Here is a 17371-nt window from a genome sequence, read left to right on the forward strand (position 1 = left end):
GTTAGACTTCAACTCTCCTATTTTGATTACAAATTTTTTTCTCTAATGTTCTTTTTGAGTCTTTTGTCTTACTAATTTTTGGACAGTATAAAAGGCATCTGTCAGATTTATAGAGAGATAAAGCTGAGGGTGATAATACTTTTGTTGATAAACTCAAGATTTCAAAAGATCAGGAAAACTGAAAAATAGACTAGGATTAGCAAACTGAAATTTTATAAATGTATATGAAGTTAGTACAGGGTGATAGGATCTAAAGATTTTGAGTGCTAAAACATTGTGAGCCAAAAAGCAGGGAGTTTTCACTATTTAATAGTTCTAGGATTGTTAGAATTAGTAGTATAGTTTTATATTAATTATACCTTATTTGGACTATTTATATAAATCAGTTCTGATACCAGCTTAAAAAGAACATTGACAAATTCAGGGTTGGCACATAGGGGTGAAAGTGTTAAGAACCATTTCCCTTAAAGTGGTTTCTCATCATAGAGAGGAAGGAATCCGTAGAAATGAAAAGTAAAATGTTTTCAATGCAAAGAATAAAGCTAGAACTAACAAGCATAGGAAGAGCTTTCTAATAGCAGTTCTTGTAGAATGAAAGGATTTTTGCTTGGGAGATGAAGCGTGTTTCCAGTTTTGAGTTCACTGCCCTCTATCAGAGGACATTAGGGGATTCCTAGGTTTAAGTGTAAAGCTAAATTAGATGACCTCTGAGATCTTTTTTGATTTTAAAATCAAATGTTCCTTCTGAGGAGGATCCTAAAGCAGTGTTTCCCAAGTTTACTTGTCCGTGGGATGCTTTTAAACATTATGTAAAGACAGACAAACATTTGGTGCTCATGAGATACTATTTGGATTAAAAGAAGGAACCAAAACATGGTTCCATAGATAATTTGCCTCAATAAATGGTCATATTTTTATTTATATAGTTCTTTTTCCCCCCCCATTGGAGAACAAGAAGAGCAAAATATATGTTAAAATTTAAGACAAAAATCCACAACATAAGACCAGTTATAATAAAAAGAAAACCACATATTTCACCTCAGTAGTTGAAATGCTACAGATATACATTGAATGTCTTATATCACTATATAAATTAACTCAACTTCCTGGCATTCTTTTGAAACAGCAGATATTACTAAAGGGTGGTTCTTCATATAATAAGAACTATATAACTAGTTCTTATGTATTTAAAACATTTTTTTAGAAGACAAATCTCCAGATATTTTTAAAAGTCCTCTTGGAACACTGGTGTGTTTTAGAACATAGTTTGGGAAATAATGCTCTTAAAACATATGGAAGGACTATACCTTTTCTCAAGTACCTGGAAATTTGTATAGGGCTACCTAAATTCTTTTAGCACTGGGTATATATATACTCTTAACTTTTATACCTAATATTTCCTTGAAATAAGTTTTTCACTTCTAGCTTTATATTTTTACTTAATTGCTATAGGATTTCTTTCATATTTTCTTGTTGCTTCTTTGATTTTTATTTGTGAAAACCAGTCTTTATATGCTATTCCATTTCCAGTATAGTAAATGAAGACAAAAATATTAAAATGTGCTTTCTGCCAAGGCATATGCTGTTTAAATATATAAAGGAATTCTAGAGAGTTGAATATTTCTTTTCCCAAGCATCTGTACATCGGAGAGGAGGTAGCCAGGTGAAATATCTTATGTTTTTAACTGTAAGGCAGCAAGGAGATTCTTTAAAATTAGGTCATATAGCAACCATTAGGAACTGAGAAAAACTGTAATGATAACTGCTTAATTTCATTTTTAACTACAGGAGTTAATGCTTTATTTGTATCTCACAGCAAAAGTTCAAACAGACCCTCCCTCAGTTCCAATATGTGACCTGTATCCTAATGGTGTGTTTCCCAAAGGACAAGAATGCGAGTACCCACCCACACAAGATGGGTAAGGATTATAAAATCACTTCCAGTTTGATTTTTGAAAATTGTAGCTTAGCAATAAAGCAGATTTGATTTTTCTCAGAACTTTGCTTTACTGCCTTAATAAAAGCTTGTGAATTTGTTAACCAAAAATACAGTAGAAGCCCTCTTACCTAAAATAATTGGGACTGGTCATAGTTTAGTTAATCAAAAAAGTATGTTAAAGTGGGGAATCACAAAAAATAAAAATCTTTATTGGTAAAAGTTAAAATAAACATTTGTTTTTTTATCATTCTTGATATTTGAACATGTTTTTTCTCTTTATAAGCTATATCCATAATGCACTGTCTGTGAATGTATTCCATTTTGAGCTTCTGTGAATAAAAACTATGTAATCTGAGGGCTAATACTTACATGTTTACATTTTTTCCCTGAAACCATTTGCAGTTCTTATCAGTACTTAATTTGACAAGTTGGGTTTTTTTTGATGACTTGCCTTTATTGAGATTTTCCTGAGTAATCAGTTTAGTTTTCATAGAAACAATTTTTTGTGTACTATATAACAAAATTACATAATTATAGTAACTGATAATTTACATCGGTTTGTGAACAAATCACTTGATTGTTCTGAACGGCAACAATTTCTGCTGGTCAACAGACACTCATGGTGTCATTATTTGACTGGTTAAGAACATGGGAGCTGGGATTCATCTGAATCCCAGCTCTAACACTTATTAGCTTTGTGACTTGGGCAAGTAACTTACCATGTCTTTGCTCTCATTTCTTCATCCATAAAATGAGCACTTCATAGGTTTGTTGTGAAGAAGAATAATGTATGTAAAGCACTTAGGAGGGTAACAGACACATGGTAAGCATTCTTAGTTGCTGCTGCTGTTATTATTCAGAATAGGAACCTGTCCACCCCTTATTTTCAGAATACAGTGACCATTGGTCAGTATATTTTACAGAGGGAATCAAGACCATCAGTTAATCCAGTGGTAGCTATAGTTGGTTAAGAAAGCTTCTACTGTAGCCTTGTTTCATTGACCTGTAAAGACATCATTGTTTCTCTTTAAACTTAGGAAAGAACATGATATTGTTATATTTTAATTGCCCTCTTTCATTCCCAATACCTATAGGAAATAAGTCTATAAAGTTCTGAAATTTAATGTCATGAGCATCTTTTCTTTGAATTTGAATTCATCAATCACCATCCCTATCTTAAAGCATCTATTTTTGAAATGTTACAGGCATGTAATTTAACTTTTCATTGTACATGCAATATAATCACATTTATTTTTAAATATAATCTTTTTAATTTTTTTTTTTTTTGGCTTGTTCCCTCTTCTTTCCCTTCCTTACAGACCCATGTAACCACCTAGCAGGTAGCCTTCCTTATTTTTATATGCTCATACATGTGCACATCTATGTCTGTTTATGTAAGGGGAGTGTTTTGGTCTTGTTTGTTTTGGAATCCTGTACACACTTTGCTCACCTTTTCTCATTCAGGAAGGCTCTCCAAGTTAGTCAGAAAACCTGTTATTCTTTTGAATGGCTTCATAATATTCTATGGTGTGAATATGCTACATTGTATTTCGCCATTTTCTAATTGATGAGCATTTACTTTGTCTCTAATATTTTTTGCCATATTATAAACCATTCCATAATAAGTATTTCTTAAGTATACACATATAAGTATACACATATGTATTTATGTATAGGTGTTTATGTACGTATCTCCTTACACTCTAGCAGGTTTACTGTGGGATAGTTTTCCAGGAGTGGAACTGCTAAATCAAAGAATAAATTAATACTTTAGTTTATGATTCCCAAACTGCTAACTATTGTGAGCATTTTTTGATTGCTAGCTTTGTTCTTTTGCTCTTTTAAAAGTTTTAAAATTTTGAATACGGTATATTGTACCTCTGGATTCCTAGCAGTCTCTTAGATTTTTTTCAAACTCTTCCTCTGTTTTATTACATCTTTAGTTACTCTGGAATTTTTTTGTGTAGAGTTGGGAGTGCTACTTTTATTTTCTTTCAAATGGATAGCCAATTGTATTAGAATTCTTTATTAAATAATTCACTCTACTCCATGGAATGACTACCTCGGCCATATTCTATATTCTCATATTATCAGACTATATTTTCATAGTCAACCAATTTCTATTATTGTACTGATCGGGGCGCCTAGGTGGCTTAGTTGGTTAAGCGTCTGACTTCAGCTCAGGTCATGATCTTGCGGTCCGTGGGTTCAAGCCCCGCATTAGGCTCTGTGCTGACAGCTCAGAGCCTAGAGCCTGTTTCAGATTCTGTGTCTCCCTCTCTCTCTCTGCCCCTCCCTGGCTCTTGCTCTGTCTCTCTCTGTTTCAAAAATAAATAAACGTTTAAAAAAAAATCTATTATTCTGCTGATTCATTTGTGTATTCCTGTGCTAGTATTATTTGGATTTGATTATCAACAACTTTATAATATATGTTGATAATTTGATAAGGCAAGTCTTTCTCCTCTCCCATACACACCAAAACACAGTTCTTTTTTATACTAAGCTATTTTCAGTCATAATAGTTTTAACACATACACCCACAGAAAAATGCTCTCATTAGAATTCTGATCAAAATAGCATTATATTTATGTATTTTTTTCTCAGAAAATTGACAGTTGTGTCACATCTTATCCATTAGTATATTTTCCCACTTACTCTGAGTTTTTTCAGGTAGGTCCTGCCCCATTTTTGTTATATTTCTTGTTTCATGGTTTTGTTACTGATGTGAACAAGATGTTTTTATATGTGCTTCCATTTCTGTATGTTTATTGCTAAGTGGAAGAAAACCATTGATTTCCTATACTTATTAATAAGTAGATTTAATATTTTTAACAATGTGAATATGGTGAACAGTTGAAGTAATGTTTAGTACAAGGAAAATTGAAATTTTATAAACCTTAAAAACTATCTTTCCCTCCTTACTATCATCTTTTGCAAATTAAACGTTATAGAGGCAGAATAACCTCTGATTTTGAAATAGAGAAAGATATTAATTATATGTTATGTTTCTTAATACTTAAATATTTAAAAGTAATATTGTATGCTGTGAGGAAATAAAGAAATTTATTGTGGTTATGTTTCCTTTTTAGTAAGTTTTAATATTTTTTCATATTCATATGGCCAATTTTGACTATTTACAAATAGAACCAATATTCTTAGATTTGGTAGAGTATTAAATACAGTTTTGTATCTGCCTTTTTTTAAAGCTTTTATTTAAATTCTAGCTAGCACACAGTATATTACTAGTTTCAGGTGTACAGATAGTAATTCAATACTTCTGTACATCACCCAGTGCTTGTCACAACAAGTGCTCTCCTTAATCTCCATCACTTGTTTCACCTATTCCACCTAACCATCAGTTTGTTTTTAGGTAAAAAATTTGTTTCTTTATTGTTCCTTTTTTCTTTCATTATTTTTTTAATAAACTTACTAAAAATTGCATGAATTATCACAAAGAACTTGCCTGTGTAACTACCGCCCAGGTTGAGTGCAGCAGTTTACTTAGCTTTTTATTTATTTTTATTTAAAATAATTCTGTAATTAAGAGAAAGAATTCCATATTACGAGAATAGTACAAAGAACTCCAGCATACCTTTCACTCAGGTTTTCTTTAACATTTGCCTCTCTAAAGCTCTCTCTCAGGGGAATATGACAATTCTACAGAATATATATATATTCTATATAATATATCAGTAACATTCGATTTTCTCCTTGGAAGATAGAAAGATAGAAGGCAGATGTGGAAAATGTTACGTTAGTGAATTTGTATTCATACTACTTTTTCTGAATTATTTGAAAGTAATTTGTGTATTTTTGATGGAATACTAGACACGTAGATAGGTCGTTTTCAGAATCTAGAGGCACACGATGATAATTCCTCGCTTGGATAAGGTATATCCAGTTTCTCTAGTGTGTAATTACTATTTTTTCCTCATAATTAGTAATTTGCACTTCTAAAAACATTGACTTTCTGTGTGGATTTCCTGTGTTATTAAAAAATTTTTAAACCAGTTTTGAATGACTATACTCTATTTTGTATCTTAGTATAATTTTATTAGTGATTTTCTTATTTTTGAATATTTATACTGTTTTCCAATTTTTACCATTAGAAAAAATTCTGTAATGAATATTGTAGTATATTAATTGGATCTGATTTTCCTCGTATTCTGGATCTCTAGAAGTAGAATGAGTTATTTTGAAATTCTGGATAGCTATTTCTAAATTTAGTAGACAGTTGTTGGTGACAGTTAAAGCAGTCCATGTCCATTGTAGAAGAGGTAGAAGATACAGATAAGCAAAAAGAAAAAACAGAAATCTTCTAAGTTCTGGCAATGGAATTTAAAACCATGATTAATGTATTGATATTTCTTCTGATATAGCCTCTCTTTTATAAATGTGTATTTTAAATACCTGGGAATGTTCTTCAAGATAAAACTATACTGCAAACAGCTTTGTAACCCATTTTAAAATTAACTTTTTGGGGCACCATGGTGGCTCAGTAGGTAAAGCATCCGACTCTTGATTTTGGCTCAGGTCATGATTTTATTCCTGGTTTGTGAGTTCAGTTCCTTCATCAGTCTCTGTGCTGACAGTGTGGAGCCTGCTTGGGATACTTTTCTCTCTGCCCCTACTCTGCTCGCTTTGGCACTCTCAAAAATAAATAAACTTTAAAAAAACCCCACAAAACTTTGTTTTTATGTTAGCAAAGAAATCAACAATATTTTTATATGTCTCTGTATATATGTATGTGTTTTTTATTGTTGATTTTTTCTTTTTGATAGACCATTTAAAAATAAGTCTTTTTATAAAGTAATCCCTACATACAACATGGGGTTCGAACTCATGAGTCACATGTTCTGCCAAATGAGCCAGCCACTTCTAAAAACTTGGAAGCATCTCCCAAGAATTAAGATATAATCCAAATTACCACATTTACATAAATTAACAGTAAACTTCCAGTATCCTGTAAATACTTAGTTCTCCATATTTAGAATTTTTTTTCTGGTTGTCCCTGAAACATCATCTTAGTCATTTTTGCCCTCTAAATGAAGATCCAGTCAAGGTTCACATAGTGCATATGGTTAGAATCCCCATCTTCTCTTCTGTTGCACTGACTTTTTGAAGAGACCATGTTCTGGGATTTCTCTTACTGTTTCCTTGTGTATCATTAAACATTTTTCTCTAGTCCTTTATTTTCCGTAAACTGGAATTAGTTGTAAAGGTTTAGATTAGTTTTAGATTTTGACAGGGACATATAAGTGGTACTGTGTTCTTCATATTGTATCATAGTTTGTTGTATCAGATATAATGTCAGATTGTTCTGTTACTAGTTTTACTGTATGTGGTCACTTGGTTAATGTGATAATAGCCAGCTGTTTCTTTTTTAAAAGTACTTTTTTCTTTTTGCAGTTTCCAAGTAATCTGTGGGGTAGTTTGGTACCATTGGAATATCCTTTTTTTTTCAACAGCCTTTTACTTAATTATTTTAATATCCATTCATGCTTTATCAGTTACTTCTTTGGGGACTGCAAAATGGTGAATGTCTGATTCTGTAGTTCCTTTTACATTTATTAGCTGATTTTCTATAAGAATTTTCCTTTATCAGCTGGGTATCAATTAACTTTATCAGTTAACTATAGTTTCTCAGGCAAATTTCAAACATGCTTTATTTTTCTCTCTACCAGTTTTCAGAGGAAGGAATTGGTATAGGTGCAGTCTTAATTTCTGGCTTAAGGATTTTATAAGTGTGGTATTTGGTGCTTTAAAAATATAAATGTAGGGGCGCCTGGGTGGCTTAGTCGGTTGGGCGTCCGACTTTCGCTTAGGTCATGATCTCGCGGTTCGTGGGTTCGGGCCCCGCGTCGGGCTCTGTGCTGACTGCCAGCTCAGAGCCTGGAGCCTGTTTCAGAGTCTGTGTCTCCCTGTCTCTCTGACCCTCCCCTGCTCACGCTGTCTCTCTCCTAGAAATAAATAAAAAATAAAAAATAATAAAAAATAAAAGACATAGGGTAGCAGAACGGATAAAAAACCAAAATCCATCTATTCTCTGTCTACAAGAAACTCATTTTAGACCTGAGGACACCTTCAGATTGAAAGNAAAAAAAAAAAAAAAAAATTAAAAAAAAAAATATATAAATGTAAGTAGCTTTCAAGTTACCCATGCAGTGAATTCAGAAATGTTTACAACTATTTGAAACTAATAATTGGATTCCTTTGTATCTTGGTTTTACTTCCGTTTTATGTTCTTAATACATCTAGTAAAAATGATGAAATACTGAAAAGACTCTGAAATATGAAAGAGATGTGGAAAATTTACATACTCTGTAAACGCTTCTATAAAGATTCTCTTTCAAGCAGTTATTTTGATAGTTTTGCTGTACATACATAATATGTTTAAAAAGTATTTCTAATCCACCTCTGTCATTTGGATGAATTAATTGCCTTTTCAGTGGTTATTAGCTCAGAATGTTTTTGATTTTACTAATTTCTGTATTTTTGCTAAATAGACTGAACATCAAAATACCAAATTTAGGAAAGAGGAGCGGCTCCTTCATAATATTTTTTGTCTTTAGAACTAACCTGGAATTCTGATTTTAGATGCTGGCAGTGTATTTCTTGAATATTACTAATGACTTTCAATTTGAACTCAAGACTTAGAAAAATAATTTCTTTAATCTAGTTTCTGATTGGTAGCTCTTTAGCAACAATGCAGAACATTCCATAATCTTTTGAACAATTCACTGCTTCTAAGAATCAGCTATGCAGCTTCAAAAGTGTAAGATATTTATGTGAGACCTGTTGATTTCACTATTGGAGATCTTAACTGTACCATGTTCTGATTCTAAAATGTAGTGAGATAGCATTTGAAATTTAATTGTACTCATTTTAATCTATAAGTGGATTCAAAGAATTAAAGAGAAAAAATGGGAATTGATAATGACCAATTTCATTTTCATGCCCCACTGCATGATATCCATCAATTACTTGTGGACATAGTCTTTCACCTTAACCATTCTGGAAAAAAACATTTGGGGATATTTTTGCTTTTTACAAAATGTTTGGCTTTTGAGTCGGGGTACATAATGGTATGACTATAGTATATTTGCCAGAATTATGGCCCATGTAAGAGATGAAGAATTGTGATAATGTTTTGTTTAAAAATTGCTCTGAGTCTTTAGCCAGTATTCTTATGCTTGGAAATGAATGATTCTTAGAATATTTGGGTTCTTGGTTCCCAGGAAAGATTTTTGGATTCATGGGAGAAATTTGAAGTTATATCTGGAGGTCAGGAGATTGTGGCTTGTCTGACCCATCATGGACTGAGCAGCTATAAGTATATTGCAGCTGAAAAAGATTGAGATACATGTTGAGATACACTTTTTAAAGGATCTTATCCTATTTATTACCTTCTAGTTTGAGGATGTTCCTTTGAATACTTTTGTTTGCCTCTTGTATCTTCACTATTCTGGTTAAAAGTAATTGATATACATTTAAGTATTTGTGGGGTATAAAACTGACCTTAGTAGATGGTGCTACAATATTTCATTTCTTTGTAAACTCAGTATATAGATCCAAAATATATTTCCAAACAGAAAATAAGCCAAAGAAGCTTCTGTGATGCTTAAGTATCCCTAAATTGACATAGGACGGCCCGTTTGTGTCTTTGTAGCAAATCAGAGATGCTAGATGTTGGCACACAGGTAGCTGTTGCGGTAGTAAGTAATCATAACTTGACAATGACCAAGGACTCACAGCACTTGGAGACATTAATTTAGGGGCATAGTCTAGAGCAGTTATGTTAACTTTATCTGTAAAGAGCCATGTAATAAATATTTTAGGCCAAGTGTTACTTCTGCTTTTGTAGCATGCAAGTAAGTACCTATGGACAGTATGTACACAAATACACATAGTTGTAGTGCAGTAAAATTTTATTTACAAAACATGTACCAGTCTGGATTTGCCTGCAAGCCATAGTTTCAGGAAAATAGGAGTAATCTTGAAGGCATCACTTTATACTGAATATAATTTATACTGATCACTGAGTTGTGAACTGTGCATTCAGTATTGCTAGTTGTGTGAAAGTTACAACTTTTTGAAAGATTTTCATTTGAAAACAGTTACTATTTTTGAAAGGTGCTGCTTAAAGGGAGTCAGTGGATCTTCTCATTTCCCAGGTAATGAATAAAAAATATTTGTTAATCCTGGCAATTTTAAAATATGAGCCATCTCCTTCAAAGAGCATCGCCTCTTACATATATATACAATTGGGAAAAATCCTGCAAAAGCACGTAATATTTTATATTTTGATGAAGGTGTATGATGTAGATTTCCAGGTCAAGTTTTTGCCGTAGTACTTACCCTGTTGATGAAGTTAAATGTTAATTTTCAGTGTGGTCTTTTGAAGTCTCTCAGAGTAACCTCAAGTGGAAGGGTGATTCCCCCCCCCCCCCCCCCACTGCTTGGTTTCTAGGACTCTCTTTTGACTTCTCCGTTTTTTTCTTTTTGTGTTATTTTTGTGTGGCAAAGTTTTAGTTTCTTTGACTGTGAATGAAATCTCATTTGAGGATTTTAAGAATCTTAAAAAAGTTTAACTTGATTTGGCTTGATTGTAATTGTGACTAGTATTTCAGAAGCTTTGCTGATGTTTAATTAAAGAAGTTGAATGTGTGACATTTTAATCTAAAATGTCTTAGTATATTTCTGTCTCTCTCAGCTTTTATGCTAATCTGCTGTTTCTTAAGTGACTAATACTTAAATGACTAATACTATGCTGTACATACTATAAAGGCGAACGGCTGCTTGGAGAACTACAAGTGAAGAAAAGAAAGCATTAGATCAAGCTAGTGAAGAGATTTGGAATGATTTTCGAGAAGCTGCAGAAGCACATCGACAAGTTAGAAAATATGTGATGAGCTGGATCAAGCCTGGGATGACAATGATAGAAATCTGGTAAAAGGAATATATTTTTGTAATAATGTGATAAAAATAAATTTTTTTAAGTCCTAACTCTCCAGTTGTAATGTTTGGGTTCCCTTACTACTTTGCTAAAACTTAAAGTGAGGGTTCAAGAATATCTTCAGAGCTCTTATACTATAAATGTAATGAGGAAACTGTTAAGAGGACATTTATACCTCAGACACCCTATTTTGTACTTTGTACACTTATATGTGCAAATGCACACATTACTCTGATTCTTATTTTCTGCTTGGAAGTCTGTTACTCTGCCATCTGGCAATCGCATTAAAATTATTGGTCACAAAACACAATGCAGTGAAGAAACCAATAAAAGTAATTTTTCTCTGGTTTTCCTTTTGAGTAGTAATTAGGTGTAAAAGGCAACAATTCTCTAATTCAGACAATTTTTAAAATGTGCAACATTGAGCAAATAAAATGTAATATTTATATTAGTCTAAGTGGAGAAGCTCACTTCCTAGTAACTAAGTTAAAAGTGGATTGTGTGATTCTCTTTCTCCAGATTTCTAGTGTAGTTAAATTTTTTTAAATCTTTTGTCGTTTAGCAATGAGCTGCTATTTTCATAGCATCAGAGAACTATTAATCACATCCAGGAATTTTTCAGATCACTCCCAAAAAGTAATTTAAGAGTTTTAGTTTAGTTTATTCTCTGGACCTGATGACATTTAAAGTTTATAAGTATAAAAATGTAAATATTTTTTTTGAATAGTGAAAAGTTGGAAGACTGTTCACGAAAACTAATTAAAGAGAATGGATTAAATGCAGGCCTGGCATTTCCTACTGGATGTTCTCTTAATAACTGTGCTGCCCATTATACTCCAAATGCTGGCGACACAACAGTATTACAGTATGATGACATCTGTAAGATAGACTTTGGAACACATATAAGTGGTGAGTTCTTGGAAACAATCCCATAATCCTACCTCCCGCTTCCCCTCCCCCACCCCCCAAAAGTAGTCTTTCCTCTGTTAGATGGGGCTCAAGTACTTGAACTCCCTTATTTTCTTCTTTATCCCTCACTTTTCAGTAGAATTATGTTGAGCCAGATTTTGAGATTTACTTTTAAGTATTCTATTAAATGGAGTATAATGCAAACCATTGGGTGGTTGAGGTTTATAACTCTTTGTATCAAGATGAGAAGAAATTAATATTCTTTATCTCCTCATGTTGTTTCAGAAATTTATCCGTTATAACAACAGAAAACATAGAACCTTTAAGTTTACTAACCTTTGTATACTTGCTACCTTATCTAAATTCTACCCCCAAACCTTGTTGAGTACCTTTTATCTCACTTAAGTAAGAAAAATAAAGCTCAGATAAAGTACTTACCTGAGGTTTTGCTAAATTGCAAAAGCTGCACGAAGGTCTGTAGACCTCTACATTTCCTCTGCCCACAGTACTGTTCCTTAGTCCCCCAGGTTTTTCTCTCTTTGATTTGTTTCTTTTGGTATTTTTGCTTATCTGCCTGGGTTGGTACTGTATTGGTGTTATCTTGAAATGTTACATACTGACCCTGGAATTAGTCTTTGCATTCTGAAACTTTTATATAACTTATTTATACTTTTTTTCACTTTGATTGTGAATGCTGTCCAGGTACTAGGACTGCTGCCTTCATTTGAACCCATCATTTTATTTGCCTGTTAACTAGGCAGGCTAATAGAATAGATGGCAATAAAGTAGACAAATTGACTAGCTGATATATCAACTAAAGAAGAATTTTCTCTTTCAGGTAGGATTATTGACTGTGCTTTTACTGTTACTTTTAATCCCAAATATGATACATTATTAAAAGCTGTAAAAGATGCCACTAACACTGGAATAAAGGTATGTGAACTGGAAGCACAATTTCATTCAACATATTTTGAGCATTTTATAGACTGTTTAAGGTCTTTGGGTTATGTAAGACTGATCCACTGCCTTTAGGGTTTTAAGTGGGCAATTGTAGTATGATATACCAAAGGCTTTTATAAAGGAAGTTATACTATACAAAGCAGTTTATCTAACTGTCCTTTATTTTAGAATACTAATAAATTGCAATAAAATTATGTATTTTGAGTAACAAGGTATATATGTCATTTTGTTTTTAGTGTGCTGGAATTGATGTCCGTCTGTGTGATGTTGGTGAGGCCATCCAAGAAGTTATGGAATCCTATGAGGTTGAAATAGATGGGAAGACATATCAAGGTATGTTTTTTAAAAATGTATATTATTTTAAAATACATATGACCTCTTGCAGAATTAATTTTGCAAAGTAGTGTTGAATGCTTTCTTCATCTCCTAGGAATATAAAGAGGGAAAACAGGGAAATTGACTTCCTCATATTAGGAAGACTGTGGTCACTATAAGTGGGAACTCTTGCCAAGCTACTGTGATAGCTGATAAGATACCCAGGGATTTATCCATGGTTGGCCAAAATGCAGGTTTTCTGTGACTAAGTCAAGTTGAGGCTCAGGAGAGAAGCTAGAAACTTTGTCCATTGATGAGCCTTTTGCCCTTTTTTTTAGTTCAGAATTTAGAGTCTAGTTAATTCCTTGTGTGTCTTTTCTTTAATCTTTATTCCCTTTGTCTCTTGGTCTTTCCCAGCCACTGCCTTAGGTACACAGTCCCAGAATCACCTGTGCTTTGTGCTGCTTTCCCAGCTCTCAGGGTCTGACCACTGTCCTCCTTCCTAATCTGTGCTGGTTTTTTTTTTTTTTTTTTTTTTTTTTTAATTTTTTTCTGAGAGAGAGACAGCATGAGCAGGGGAGGGTCAGAGAGAGAGGGAGACAGAGAATCTGAAACAGGCTCCAGGCTCTGAGCTGGCTGTCAGCACAGAGCCCGACGCGGGGCTCGAACCCACGAACTGTGAGATCATGACCTGAGCCGAAGTTGGACGCTTAACCGACTGAGCCACCCAGGCGCCCCTGTGCTCACTGTTCTCTAACTGCTGTTCTGATAACTTTCTTAGGGAGTATTTCCTATGTTTCCTTTAACCAATTCCTGTCTCTCCCTTGTAGTCATCTGAGCAGGGACATTCATGCCTCCTTGACCTCAGTAAATTCATATCATTTAGCATTCTTTGGGTGACCTTGTTGATACTGATAAACTACGGTGTTACTACCAACTGCAGAAGGTGTTCTTCCTCTGCAACCTGATGGTGTCTGTCCTTGTTGCTCACAAGTCCTTAATCCTGTGAGCATCAGTGCAAATCATTTAATTTGTGCAGTACAATTAATGTAATTGTCATTGTCTCGTTGTAGAGCTGAAAAAACCTTGCTACCTAATTCTGCCTTAAAAGAAAGGCAGCTCGTACTAAGAATTCTAGCACTGCAGAGGTAGATTTTTTTACACCATTTTTATTGTGGAATACTACTGAAAATACACGCAACATAAAGATTCAGTTAAACAATTGTGAAAGCTATGTCATTTTTTCCCTTGAGAAATAGAATATTGTCAGCATTCCAAAGGCCCTTCAATACTATATACCCTTTTGAATTATAGCAGTCTTCCTCTAGCAAACCATTGTCTTGAGTGCTAAAGTATTTACATTTGTTTTTCTTTGTCTTTATTATCTAACTATGCATCCTTAAACAACAGTTTGTGCTTAACTTTGATCTATATAATAATAAAACAGTATGTAATAATTGTGGTTGTTCTTTTTTCTTTGTTTTGTTGGTTGTTCAGTGTATCCCCAACCTTTCAGTTTTATTGTTGAGTAGTGTTCCATTGTGTGAATGTACCACAAATTATTCTGTAGTCGGTCTCAGGACCTTGGAGTAGTTTAGATTTTTATAATAAACATTTGGAATGTGCTATAATTGTAAATTTTAAGATTTTAATTAGGGTTTGCAAAGGGTTGGGAGAAAGGGAGGTGCATGCATCCTATTGTATAGGCCAGAACTCTCTGGAATTTTCTATACCCTGGTGGCAGTCCTGCTAGAATCATTTTTTGTCCTGGGATCTTCAAGCACTAGGACTGGAAGTCCAGCCCCTTTGTCAGCTGAAGAGAAAACTATGAATTGGTTTGTGAAAAAAAAAAAAAAATGTAAGGTTTTATGTCCTATCATTTTGACACAGTATCCTCATTTTCACATTACCTTTTGGTCCATAACCATAAAAATATTTTTTATATTTGTAATCATTGTGTACATGGCATTTTATAACTTTTTATTAACAATACCTCCTTAAGGGTACTTGGTTGGCTCAGTCCAAGAAGTGTGAGACTTTATCTCGAGGTTATGGGTTTGAGCCCCATGTTGGGTTTAGATATTACTTAGAAAAAAAAAAAATTAAAACTTCAAAAATGAACAAAAAACAATACCTCCTTAGATGGACCCCCATTGTTACCTCATCACATAGTTTATTCTTTTCTCATCATCTCCCTTTACTCCCTTCTAGTTTTTAATATATTGCAATTAACATCTTTTCCACTAGTTTTCTAGTTTAACTATGCCAATGTGAAGTTATTTAGTAGTGCCATATCATTTTTAAATCAGTGCTTGAACTCTGTGTCAGAAAGGCAAGAGATCTGTTTGTGCTTCTGAAATCCTCGAATAACGATTTTCCTATTATGCCAGTGAAACCAATCCGTAACCTAAATGGACATTCAATTGGGCCATATAGAATACATGCTGGGAAAACAGTGCCCATCGTGAAAGGAGGAGAGGCTACCAGAATGGAGGTATGTATGCCATACATACAAGTGTTTATTGTGAAGCATTTTGATTTTTTTTTTTCCAAACTAAAGTTAATAATGGTTGAGTATTTGGTATGTTGAGCAGAGTTAACTTGCCATCTGTACTGGTGTGTGTGAGTATGCAAATTGTATCTGGTTAGGCCAGGGCTTCCAGCTGTAGAACTTGGGTATGTCAAAGGATTGTTCATTCAACACTTAATGAATATTTACTAAGCATCTCTTAGGTGCCAGTTTCTTTAGTAGTCACTGAGGATGTAGTAGTGAACAAAATAAAATTCCCTACCTGTATAAAGCCTACATTCTAATAGGATAACATAGACTAAAAAGTGTTAAGGAGATAAAGCAGGGAAGGGGTGGATAATGACTGCCAGGGGTTGTTTCATGTTTCTTACATGAAGTAAATAATACCTCAGCCTGAAGTTAACAAATGGCAGTTTTAATTCTGAATTTTTCTTCTGTCCCCTTGACCTTACATATTATTTAGGAAGGAGAAGTATATGCCATTGAAACCTTTGGAAGCACAGGAAAAGGTGTTGTTCATGATGATATGGAATGTTCACATTATATGAAAAATTTTGATGTTGGACATGTGCCAATTAGGTAAGAAACTGTTGTTTTTATATGAGTATTAAGTTTCTTTTCCCAGCTGGTAGCATTTTAAAAAATGTGACATTCACAGTGATACATTCATTAATGTACAATTCTATAGCCTACCAGTAAGCTGTGTGGATTTTTATAATACAACAAGGAAATTGGCCTTAAAAATCTTAACTGAGATGAAAGTGATATAGACAAGTATTCTCTTCAGATCCAGTTTCTAATAATTGTAATACTTTCAGAGAGAATCATTTTGCTGGCATTTCTAGGTTTTTGTTCTTAATATTTTCCTATTGATAACTTTCTTTTTTTTACCTTTATTTCCCCCTTAAACTTTTTGAAGAAGATGGTTGAAGGATAGATTTATACCTCCTTTATGTGCAGGTCTTTCAGCTTGATGTAAAAAAAAGGAAATGAGCACCGTAATACTGTCAATGAGTCTCTACTGGGAATTTAACACACACGTGTGTAGACTCATAAGTAAACACGTAAGATAGTCTTCAGCAGGGCTCCCGTTCAGCTGCCATCTATAATTAGGTATGGGGCTGTTGTACATTCTGATTTTTGAATGTTGAAAGAGGCAACAAAAGTTTTTTGAAGTTAATTACTGAGTAAAACCACAGCTACCATATGAGTTTTCCTTAATGGGGAAAATGAGTTGGTAACTTTTTAGCCATCTGTTAATTTTGGATTTTCTCCTCTTAGGCTTCCAAGAACGAAACACTTGTTAAATGTCATCAATGAAAACTTTGGCACCCTTGCCTTCTGCCGCAGATGGCTGGATCGCCTGGGAGAAAGTAAATACTTGATGGCTCTGAAGAATCTGTGTGACTTGGGCATTGTAGATCCATATCCACCATTATGTGACATTAAAGGATCATATACGGCACAGTTTGAACATACCATACTGTTGCGTCCAACGTGTAAAGAAGTTGTCAGCAGAGGAGATGACTATTAAACTTAGTCCAAAGCCACCTCAACATCTTTTATTTTCTAAGCTTTGTTGGAATACATATACCAGAATTAATTTGCAACATGTTGTTTGTTTAACAGTGGACCTATGTAATGCTTTTATCCATGTTTAAAAAGGAAGGAAGGACTTTGATCAAATGCAAACCATCTAATGTAATTAGCCAAGGAAAAAGCTTTCAGGATTTCCAAATGTTAACTGTTTTTCCTGTCTAGG

The 17371-nt window shown here is 33.7% G+C and overlaps 1 protein-coding gene across 4 annotated transcripts in view; it reads left to right on the plus strand.

The window, feature by feature from the left end:
* Positions 1–17158, plus strand: part of METAP2 (methionyl aminopeptidase 2) — a 28664-nt gene extending 11506 nt beyond the window's left edge. For all 4 annotated transcript variants that reach the window (XM_039236578.1, XM_039236580.1, XM_039236579.1 and 1 more), the window contains 8 exons: positions 1817–1919; positions 10727–10888; positions 11623–11804; positions 12643–12737; positions 13001–13097; positions 15470–15573; positions 16073–16188; positions 16891–17158. In XM_039236578.1, the coding sequence (XP_039092509.1) occupies positions 1817–1919; positions 10727–10888; positions 11623–11804; positions 12643–12737; positions 13001–13097; positions 15470–15573; positions 16073–16188; positions 16891–17143 (1112 nt within the window). In that variant the 3' untranslated portion in view covers positions 17144–17158. The remainder of the gene's footprint in view (positions 1–1816; positions 1920–10726; positions 10889–11622; positions 11805–12642; positions 12738–13000; positions 13098–15469; positions 15574–16072; positions 16189–16890) is intronic.
* The last annotated feature ends 213 nt before the right edge of the window (positions 17159–17371 follow it).

This window comes from Hyaena hyaena, unplaced genomic scaffold, assembly GCF_003009895.1.
Source record: "Hyaena hyaena isolate Hyena2069 unplaced genomic scaffold, ASM300989v1 scaffold_113, whole genome shotgun sequence".
In the NCBI taxonomy this organism is placed as follows: Eukaryota; Metazoa; Chordata; class Mammalia; order Carnivora; family Hyaenidae; genus Hyaena; species Hyaena hyaena.